At 38.0% G+C, this 11,750-nt stretch overlaps 1 protein-coding gene across 1 annotated transcript; it reads right to left on the bottom strand.

Moving 5' to 3' along the window:
* Positions 1-5,147: 5,147 nt before the first annotated feature.
* RRAGA (Ras-related GTP binding A) lies at positions 5,148-6,881 on the bottom strand. The gene has a single exon (XM_012665041.1). It carries the CDS (start codon positions 6,508-6,510, stop codon positions 5,569-5,571), a length of 942 nt encoding a protein of 313 aa, XP_012520495.1. The 5' UTR covers positions 6,511-6,881; the 3' UTR covers positions 5,148-5,568.
* Positions 6,882-11,750: the final 4,869 nt, after the last annotated feature.

The raw sequence follows: 11,750 nt of genomic DNA, 5'->3' as shown, positions 1-11,750 counted from the left end.
AGCAGTACCCAATTAACTTAACTAGGATGTACTTAAATTGAAGCAGTGTCACTGGATAGAAACTGATTTATAACTTAAATACATGTTGGAAGTATGATACTCTTTTTCAAGGTTTAAAAAATTCTAAATACCTTTTAGCGTCCTCTAATGTTTTTAGGTAAGAAAGTACGTTTGGGTTTTTTCTCTTTGTAAGAATACGGGGTTGAATGTGAAGTATTTGGAAAGCAACTGTCAAGTTATGGAAAGCTGTGTTCATTTCATGAATTTTGTAAGTATTAACTAAATGACAAAAGTAATAGTTTGACTAATTTATTATGTTATAATTTCAGTTAACTAACATAAGGATGAGTAGTTGTACTTTCACTAAGTGGTTGATACAATAGCCATCGAATATACTGATCTTCCATTTTAGAGAAACACACAACTTTTATTGTTTCATTATGGAACATTATGGTACTAACCAGAAAAAGTGAGAAAAGTAGTGCCTTGGGATGTATAGTCAAGATGACAAATTTTAAGACTGGGAAAACTAAACAGGCTTAATGACTATTTAAGTAGATTGATCCCGAGAAATGATGTTTGATGGAATAAAGTGCATGTGATGGTAAGTGAAGACTGGGGCAGAATGGTTTTTGAAAAAGGAAAAAGATGACTAGACACTTTGAAGGAACATTGTCAAACTATAAATCCATTCGGTGGGTTGTATAACATTTAGTCTAATTTAGACTTTGAGAATTTAATCCTAGTTTTATATTTTAACAAAAATAAACTAAAAATTCATTAGTCTGTTTTATTGTTGTTGGTTTTTTTGGGGGGTGAATAGCGGTACTCTTTTTGGGAAAGGAACTAGTTTTGATTTGTTCAAACCCCATCAGAGTCCCCAGTGCCTACAGAATAGCGCTAAAATAACTTGAGAAAATTGAACTTAGGGTTAAGTAACTTGTCATGCTTGTGCAGTCTTCTGCCTCACTCCTTCAGGTACCCTGGCCCAGAAAAAGGCTTGTCTCTAGTATCCAAGTGAACACATGCCATCACCCTCTGTGAACCAGGAGGAATGGAACAGGCACTGGAAGGGTTATAGCACCCAGTGCCCTCTGTAGAGCACCAACTGGCAACCATTAAAACCTTGTCCACTAGCCCCCAAGGAACTGGCAAGGAGAGGAGAAAAGCAGGAGGGGAGAGTTGTGCAAGTAGATGGGCTTAATCGTTCATCTCTCTTCACTTATCTTGGGGGCTTAATAGTTCATCTCTCTTCACTTATCTTGGGCCTTTTTCTCTTTAAATTGTTTGTCCTATTCCAGTTTGTTTTTTATTTAATTTTTTTTTATATTTAATAATTTTATTTTCTATTTTTAGTAGAGACAAGGGTCTCGCTCTTGCTCAGGCTGGTCTTGAACTCCTGACCTCGAGCGATCCTCCCACATCAGCCTCCCAGAGTGCTAGGATTACAGGCGTGAGCCATCATGCCCAGCCTGTCCTATCCCAGTTTGAAGACCAATCTTTCTGTGAAAAAAGACAGAAGAAAGCACATATAACTATTTTCTTTGCAATGGAAGAGGAAGGAAAGCCTCTCCTAAGGTGCTATGTTTCTTTATTAGTTAATACAACAAATTAGGGACTCTGCAGGTGTATTGGGAAACCATTCTTTAGTGTGCTTTAAGAAAACTCAGTATCTGTAAATCTAAAATTAGCATTTTAGGGAGGAGGTAAGGCTATCATATCTGCATCTGCAAAGTGTCAGGGCCATTGCTAGATAAGTAATGCATATCATTTCATTTAATTGTTATAACTCTGTAAGATAGCAATTATACCTGTTTTACAGTGAATGACCTAAGATGGACTTAAGGACCATTGTGTTAGGATCATCTGGGATGCATCTTTACAAATGCACGTCAAAAAGGAGATTAGGTATCTGCATTTTAAATAAGCTTTCCTGGTAATTCTTAGGCTTAATAAAAAGTTTGAGAACTGCTGCTAGGGTATAGAGGTTCACATTTAACCCTATGGTACCTTTAAGAAGCAGGTACACTGTTGCATATATACTGTGGTTGTTAACTATCTGGTAGGGAACCTCAAGTTCATCAATAAAGCGTGGGAAGCCCTTAATTAGTGAGAATCAAAAGATCAAAGTATCTCTGGACAGTGTGGATTTACGAAAGTCACATTATGTGAGTTATACCTGTGATAGGCTGAAAGTTCCTAACATTCTTTTTTGCCCTTCCTGTGCCAGTACCATAAAAAGCATCTCAAATCTTATCACTTCCTTCTCCTAAACCACTGTGATTACAACTTTTTGCTTTCAGCCTTTTCCCTATCTAGTATCTTCTGCATAGTTGCCTTTTGATCTTAAGAAACTTTTGATTGGGTCACTTCCTTGCTTAAAATTCCATTGTTGGTTCATTGATAATCCTAGAAAAGAGTTCAAATTTAAAGGCATGTAAAGCCCTCTACACAGATTTCCTCTATTCCCCTTTCTACGGTGATCTCCCATTTACTGAAATGCTTCAGTGAGCATAGGTACTTAGAAATCTTGATTTACAGTTCTCCTGAAGCTGGGCTGGAATACCTTACCTTTCCCTTATAGCTTCTCACAATTATAGCTCTCTTTTAGGGCTCAGGAAAAAGTCTTACTTCCACCTTGAAGTCTTAATCTATCCTTTCCATTTCCATGTGCTTATTCCTTCTCTGAAATCTTCTGTAGTTTATCTTAACTGTTTTTATTCATTTAATATTTCACTAATTGTTTTTATTATATCTTTTTTCAAGGATATATGTGATCTCCCCAGTTATACCCATTATATACATACATACATATTTACCTATGTATAGATGTGTATAGGGTGTATGTATCTACAAACATACATATATCCCAAGGGCTGTCATCTTTAGCAAATATTTAAGTATTAGAATTGTTTTGTTTGCCTCCTACATGATAAAGTAATGGTAAAGAAGGTTAATTTATTGTTTTAAATGTATTTTTTCTCATTACATTCAGATCAGATTATATGGAATGCACTTTTATTCACTATTTGTAAGATATAAATGTGTGTAAACTGACTTCTACATCAAATTGAAACTTGAGATAATGCTAAAATGTCCTAATCATTTTAAATGTTTAAAGAGGACAAACATATACTATTGCTAAACATGAAAAATGTTACCAAGTGGAATAAAGAATAGTTGAAGTTAAAGAAAAATATTTGGGGGGAGTTTAACTGAAGACAAAAAATACCGAACAAATATTTTGAAACCTTTTCTTTACTGTGTGTTTCTTAACCATGAACTACGAAGTCAATTTTATCTAAAGGAAAAACAGAATTTTTTTTTTTTTAAGAGAGTCTCACTGTTGCCCAGAGTGGAATGTAGTGGCCTTTAAGCTCATTGTCATCTTGAATTCTGAAAAACAGGAATTCTTGAGGCCTATATAAAAAATTATACAGACTATTCTTTTCCTACTGAGTATAATAAAATTAAAATGTTTAAGGACATTTTCCTCAATGTAAAGAAGGTATTTGCTGAAGTAAAATTCTCTTTTGTGTTACATTTTGTTACATAGTTGCTCTAGAGATCACCTTTTTCCTTATGCACTGTGAATGGCAAGTGTGCATCCTAAGTTTAAAATATTTGTGAGTCTTCTATGGGACTATTTGTAAATATGTTTTACATAATATTGTCTTGAATAAATATTTAATATACCATCTGGCTCTGGAATTTCTTATATAATATCAAAAGGAACCATGCCCCTGCAGACCATAAAATGATCATATACAAAGATATACTAATAACTTGATCAACAAAAGAAATTTGAGAGGTTCAGTGATTCAGGTAAGAATATTTTGTTACTGCCATTTTAATTACTAGGTTTACTACATGTAATATTTTAAAATGATTGGCAGAGTTTTCTCATTTGGAGTCTTTGTATTAAGTTATTGCCAGTGGCTCTAATGAGATGATTTTTATAACTTACATCTGAATAGCTTCTTGCTTTTTATGGGTAGGGACCCTATCATCCACATCTGCTGCTAGTAAGAGGTTAAAATTTTAAATAACTTTGTAATGCCTTAGAAACTTTAAAGCCTTAACACTTATATTTACTGTCTAGAGAAAGATACTGCTTTGTCTGTAAAATGATCAGAGGTCTCTTGGCTCTAAAATACTTAAGTTTCATTTAAAACAATCTATGAGGTAGCTATTGCTAGAACTGGAATGGGACATTTTAGGTCTGTTTTCTGATTTCACTATACCACATTGCCAATCCAAATTAGGAGCCCCAGAATCCTGTCCCAAAAGTAGGTAATCTAAGAATCTGATTCAGTATTACCTAATTTCCAGATAAAGAGAAATAGGAAAGTGATCTTGTCCAAAGTGTCTTAAACACTATTCCTTGACAGAAGTCACTTAAGTTGCTGGGCTTTAGCTTCCTCAGTATGTAAATCTGGAATTAATATGAAGGGATAATCTACATCTAAAAAGCTAGGATTTTTATGATTAATTTTTCTGTCAATGGAGGAAATAGTGGGGGTGTAATGGTTAGGAGAGTGTAGTCAGACTGTCTAGGTTTAGCTGCATGGCCTTATTAAGTCACACCAGTTTTCTCATCTATTAAGAAAGAAAAGTAACCTATCTCATACGTTGTAAGGATTAAATAAGATAAATGCACATCAAATACTTAATACCTGGCATTTAGTAAGGGCTCAGATATTTACCCAGGGTTCACATAGTCATTTGGGGAAAGAATGGCTCAATAGGCGGTAATGATAGCTAACACTTACATAGCACTGAGTGTGTGCCTGGCACCATTCCTGAATACTTTCTATGTTGTTTTAATGTAATCCTTTTAACAATCCTATGGAGTAGTGGTATTCTTATTTACATTTTACAAATTAGAAAACAAGCACAGTGAAATTAAGTATTTTGCCCAAGTTCATGGAGCCAGTAAGTGAAGGGACCAGAATACTAACTCAACTCAGGTGGTTTAGCTGCAGAGTCCATACTCTTAACCACTCTGCTACAGCTATCAAACATCACTGAAGTCATGAGGGCCACACTCACAAAATCCAATTTGCCAGTTAAGCAATTCTTGTAGGTCGTCAGGATCTTTGGATTTACATATTAAGCACCTTCAAATTATTTCAAATAAGACCATGTTTTAAATTACTAACATGTTTATTCATGATTGAAGCCAAGAAGAATTTATAAACGCATTTTAATACCTTGCTCATAAAATAGTAACATTCCATCTTTGCAATCTGATAAGGAATACAGGAAGATATTGGTAAAGGCTTTGATGTGCATATCTATTATAACCAGGTAATCAAAACACACACAAACCACCTACTTTAGTGTTACACCATACCAACTTTTCAGAAAGGCCATCTGGGAAGCTCTACTGGATAGCTGAGTAAATAGCGTCCAATGTTTAAAGACTGGGGAGTAGGAAAGAGGGATGGAAGTAAAGCAGCACACATTTCAAAGCCCACTTTTAAGCACACGACATTATGAATATTAAAAATAAAGGATGCAAAAACAAAAAAGGCAATTGAGCATTTTCAGAGCATTTGGCAATATTCAACGCATAAGGAGACTGTGCTTGGGGCCATCCACTCTCTCCAGCTTCTCAAAGTGTTTCCTGGCATTGCGAATGTTGATCAGAGTAGCTGCAGAAGGGATCGATGGATCTGACATAACAACCATCACATACGTGTTTGATGTGAAGATGTCGATGAAAGCAGCGAAATTAGAATTCCTAACTTCCATGCTCTGGAAAGAAGCGGCCAACTTACTGCAGCTCAGCTTGAATTGCTTGATGATGTTGCTGATCTTCTCAAATCGGTGGACGTCACGCTGCTCTTTGCACTGGTAATGGGAAATCACCAAGAACGTAGCTCTTTCGAACAGCAGAACTTCATCGGCCTCAATAATTTGGGCAAAATTCCTTAGGTTCATCTCCAGCTGTTGAACGTTGGGAATCAGCTGATAGACAATACTGGACCAGGCTTTGTAGAGCGTTTCATCCCAGATGGATGTTCGAAAGCAAGCACACTCCAGCGGGCGAGATAAACGCCTCAGGTCTTCCTCTCGCTCTTTAAAAATCAGGTCACGCTGATCCTCCTGAACCAGATCCATTTTGTGCACCAGGCAGAAGATTTTGGCATCAGGAGAATTCTGGAGGATAGCCTCCAGACACGACTGGTAATAATGCATGTCCTTTTCTAATTCGCGGCTCTCCACGTCAAACACGTAAATCAAAACCTCGACATTACGGAAGATATTGTCGCGCTGGCTGGTGAAGTAATTTTCCATGAAGGTGTCCTGACCGCCACAGTCCCACAAGTTCAGCACCAGGTTCCCCAGGAATCGGACGTGGGAGTGCTCCACATCAATAGTGGCACCCAGGCGCCGGGTGTCGCGAGCAATATAATTTGCGAAGATAATGGACCTCATGCTGGTCTTCCCCGACCCGCTCTTCCCCATCAACAGCACCTTTTTCTTCATGGCTGTATTTGGCATCACCCGCCGGGGCCGCCGCAGACTGGGCCTGAGGGCGCGGCCTAACTGCAGAGCCGAGGGAGGGGTCGGAGGCTGCGGGAGGCTTCGCAAGCCGGGCTTCGGTCAGCACCGTCGCGCAGCTGTGCAGTCAGAGAAGCCGAGAGCGCGAGCTCTGGGTTGCAAAGGCCGCGGCGTAGCTACCTCCTCTGCAGAGCGAAGCGCCGGATGCAGCCGACTGCAACAGCTCAGGAGAAGCACTCGCCTTCCGGAGAGATAAGCCGCTGCGTCCCCGCCGCCACCCACTTCCGGCGGCGATCTCGCGAGAACTCCCTTCTTTGCTCGTGTCTGTCCTACGAGCTTTGATGATCACTGCTATTTTAATGCAACCCAACAGAGGCCTTTAAACGCGAGAGATAAAATGGAAAGGAAACCCAAGAACTCTGATGTTTTGTTCTATTTAAGCTGAGTTTACGGGTGCAAGGGGTACGCTTATGGTCGGCCGAGAGAATGCTGCCCTCTGGTGGCCAAAAAAAACCCCCAACCCGAACCCCCTTTAAGAGCGAGCTGTGCTTGGGTGGTTTTCTGCAGGGAGCGGCAGACGGCTGAAGTGGAGGGAAGGCCTAACTTCTCAGCCCACTTAGACCTCCCCAGATTCCCTGGCCTAACTAGTACAAGGGCAGGGCATACGAAAATTGTGCAGTGAGACTTTGAGAAGTTAAGTGATTGCCCAGTGCTACATAGCTAAATGGTGGCAAATCCCTCCAAAAGGACTCCCTAACTTCCAGTTAGTGCTGATTCCATGTAGAGGCAAGTTCCTTTCTCACATCTGATTTTCCCGTAATCTCAGACTTGAGAATTTATAATTAGAATTCTAAAGCTTGAGGAAACTAACAATAGGCCACACTGCCCCCCTACACGCATGTGATTCTGCTTTTGGTCTTCAAGCAGATGAATGAATCAGTGTCATTCAGTATCATTCATTCACAATGAATCAGAATTATCAGGATACTGAGGCCTCCTGAGTTTAGATATTTCATGTCTACTATATAGCCTTTTTCAGAGTGTATACTATACTGTACAAATCCAAGTATTCCATTCTTCCATTCCTTCAACAAATATTTGAATGCCTACTATGTGTGGGGCACTGAGTTAACACGTATGCAGGAAAAGAAGTTCAAAAATGGTCCTTGCTCTGGTTTATGGAAATATACAGTTAAATGCCACGATACAAAATAGTATGTGCAAAGTCTTTCAATATATTCGACTTCATTGCCTTGGTGACATCTCTTCTGGAGCTTTTGGATCTACTTCACAGTTGCTCTGATCTCCTTTCACCATGTGCTGGGATTTCCCTCCCCCATTCTTTTAACTTGGGTACTCTTTTTCCTTGATCCTATGTCTTCCTCGTTTTTGGCTTATTAACTGATTTGATGGAACACATGTTCCAGTAGCTTCCTGATAAAAAGTATGAGGGCAGTAAAAATTTCAAGACATTGCATTGATACTGGTGCAGGCCTGTGCCGGCAGAGAGGGTTCTTGACCTCTGTGTAGGAAATAATTCAATCGCAGGGTCACACGTGAAGCAGGGACATTAAAGACAAAGTACAGAGACTATAGTACACTCTCAAAAATGGTAGAAAGTGGACTGATCCAAGAAGGAGCATTGCCCCCAAGGTTAGGGTCTGTTCTTTTATGTCTGAGCTTAATGCTATGCTAAACGGGGGGCAGAATATTTATGGCTTTCCAAGAAAGGGGTGGAGAATTCCTGGAATTGAGGGTTCCTCCTCTTCTTAAACCATATAGGGTAACTTCTGGGAGTTGCCATGGCATTTATAAACTGTAATGGCACTGGTGGGTGTGATTTTTACTATGTTAATGATGGTAGTTCATTTAGGGATGCTGTCACCTCAACTGTGTTCATGTCCCAGTTAAAGGAATTCCTCCTTTTACCCTAGATAAAGATGTTATGGCCAAAGTAAAATAACTAAAATGTCCCTGTTGGTTACATTTATCTTAGCTAAGTATATTCAGATTCTTGTAACGTTTTTTATCCTGTTGGCCTTCTTCTGACTCCTGCCCTAACTGCCTGCAGGGTATCTGACTCCTTCTCAGCAGGTCTGAAAATGTCTTTGCTTTCACCCTCACACATGATTGGTTGGAAATGATTTTCCCTCAGAGTCTTGGAGGCATTGCTCAATTGCTTCATTGTCTTTTAGCTTCTAATGAGTCTGATGCCTGCTTCTTTGTATTTGACCTAATTTTTTCCTCTCTAAAAATGTATTCAATTTTCTCATTATTTCTGGTGTTCTGAAACAGTGATAATTGGCATCGTTGAGCCCCAGTTTTCATTGTGCTGGACCCTCCAATGTGGCTTTCAATCTCGAAACCATGCACTTTAATTCCAAAATATGTTCTTGAATGTTTTGATGATGTAGCTCTTTCATTCTGTCTATGCTTGCATAGGAATACTCCAATGACCTGGATTTTGGATTTCATGGACTCTCCTCTAATGTTCTTATTTTCCTTTTCTTATTTTCTATTTCTGTCTTTTTGCTCTATTTTCCAGGAGATTTTTCTCATCTTAATCTTCTAAGTCTTCTTTGGAGTTTCACATTTTGGTATCATATTTTTAATTTCCACAGACTATTTCTTATTCTGATTGTGCTTTTTAAAAATAGAAAATTATTTTCTTGGATTAAATATCTTCCTTTATGTATCTGAGGATGATAGTAACCTTAAAAAAAGTTTTCATCTCCTGTTTAGTCTTGGTTTCTTCCAAGTTCCTTTTGCTTGTATCTTCTTTTGTTTTCATCTTTCTTTTTCTTGTTAGAAACTACCTCACTTATCCTGTGATATTTGTTGTCTGCTCCTATTTAAAGTCATTTAAAGCCTGTGGGTAGCTCTGGAATATGAGGTGGTTCATTGAAATGGCCGGGCCATTTCTTTGCGGAAACTCCTGTTGCCTGCGCCTTTAGACCTGTTGTCTTTGGCTGGTTAGATTCTCCCAGGATTCTCTTACTTGGATGGGGTGCATATAAACCTGACAAACAGCAGTCTGGTTATTGAGAAGGAGAAAAAAGCTAGGGTGCTAATGTTTAGTTTGTAGGCAAATTTTACTTAATCCTCCTGTTTATATCATGGTACCTCAGGCCTCAGTGTTTCTGGTGTTTCCCTAGTCCAGAGACCCTCTGTTTTACTCTTTCAGAGAATAATAACTGCTAGTCTTAGGTGAGAGAGGGGCAGTTGCACAGCTGTGTGGAATTGGGAGGGGATCTTTGAGTCTAATTGCTTCTTAAACAGTTCTTCAGGCAATCCTCCTGTGTATAATGCAATCTCTACCTCGACTGTTGCTGCAGATTCTTGAATCATTTGGAGGTTCTGTGTTGAAATGTTCCTTCTTGGTTTTCCCTGCTACTGGCTAAGGATTCATCTAAGTCAGTTACCATTCTTCCTTGTGCTTTTCTGCTCCCCAAATTTTGATTTTATTATCTCTTATTTCATCTTTGTCCTTGCTGTCTCATCCCATTACCCTCATTTTGGTGGGATTTTGGAGAAAGATAAATGCATGTGTTCAATCTGCTACCTTATCTGGAAACAAGAGAAATCTTGACCTAAACTATTCAAAGTGGAATAATAATAATTTGATAATACTAAAAGGAACTTTTTGCAAGATTTTTTTTTAAAAAGCTTTGTTGAGGTACAATTTACATAATATAAAATTCATCTATTTTATGTAAGTGTACAGTTCCATCACCACAGCTCAGTTTTGGACTGTTTCCACCACCCCAAAAAGTTCTCTTGTCCCCATTTGCATTCAATCTCTGCTTCCGCCCTGAGACTCATGCACCCAATGATCTGATTTCCGTCTCTATAGATTTACCTTCTCTAGAAATTTCATATAAGTGGAACCATATATAGTTTTTTGGTATCTAGCTTCTTTTTCTTAGCATAAGGTTTTTGAAGTTCATTCCTATTGTAGCATGTATTAGTTTATTTATTTTTATAGTATAGCTGAATCTATTCCATTGTATGACTATACACTACCACATTCTGTTTATTCACCAGTTGGTGGAAATTAGGTTGTTTCCAGTTCTTAGGCTATTATGGATAATGCTGCTATGAACATTCATATTGAAGTTTTTGTGTGGACAAATGTTTTCATTTTTCTTGGATAAATAACTAAGAGTGGAATTACTGGGTCATATGGTAGGTATATATTTAACATTTGAAAAATCTGCCAAAGTGTTTTCTAATGTGGCTGTACTATTTTACATTCCCACCAGCAATATATGAGGGCTCCACTTTATTCATATCCTGAGAAAAAATGTTGGATTATAGCCATTCTAATGGCTGTGAGGTGGAATCTCATTATAGTTATAATTTGCATATACCTGATGATTATTAATGTTGTGCGTTGTTTAGGGGTCCTGAAGGCCTCTTTTAGGCTTGGTAATTTGCTAGGAGCACTTACATACAGCTATGATTTACTACAGTGGAAGGATGCAGCAAAATCAGCAAAGGGAAAAGGCATATGGGGTGAAGTCTGGAGGAAACCGTATATAAATGTCTATATATAGAAATATAATAGATTTGATCTTGCATCTTGCTTAACACATTTCTTGCTTTTAGTAGTTGTTTTTTAAAAAAGATTTTCTAGGATTTTCTGTATATAGGATGTCATCTGCAAATAAAGACAATTTTATTTCTTTCTTTTTAATGAGAATGTCTTTCTTTTCTTTTTTATTTCACTGGCAAGAACCTCCAGTGGGATGTTGAATAGAAGTAGCGACAGAAGACATCTTGCTCTTCATTTCAGGGGGGAAGCATTCAGTCTTTCACCACTAAGCACAATTGTAGTTGTAGCTTTGTTATAGATGCCCTTTATCAGGTTGCGAAAAATCCTTTTTTGTAATTTGTTGAGGATTTTTACCAAGAACAAGTGTTGAATTTTGTCAAATGTTTTTTCTGAATTATTGAGAAGATCAAGTAGTTTTTGGTCTTTATTCTGTTGGTGTGGTATGTTACATCAGTTATTTTTCAATGTAAAAACTACTTTGTATTCTTGGGATAAACCCTTCTTGTTCATGGTATATAATCCTTTTTATATGTTGCTGGTTTCAGTTTGCTAATATTTTCTTTTAAAGAATTTTTACATTTATGATCATGAGAGATATTGGTCTGTAGTTTTCAAGTGACAATTTTGTCTGGCTGTGGAATCACAGTAATACTGGCCTCATTACATGAATTTGTAAGTGTTTCTT

Source organism: Propithecus coquereli, unplaced genomic scaffold (genome assembly GCF_000956105.1).
Source record: "Propithecus coquereli isolate 6110/MARCELLA unplaced genomic scaffold, Pcoq_1.0 Scaffold95, whole genome shotgun sequence".
NCBI lineage: Eukaryota > Metazoa > Chordata > Mammalia > Primates > Indriidae > Propithecus > Propithecus coquereli.
Note: the sequence above shows the minus strand (reverse complement) of the source record. Positions and strands in the feature narration are given on the sequence as shown.

Excerpts from the sequence above, each read along its gene's own strand:
- RRAGA (XM_012665041.1), bottom strand. The coding sequence starts at position 6,510 with ATGCCAAATACAGCCATGAAGAAAAAGGTGCTGTTGATGGGGAAGAGC.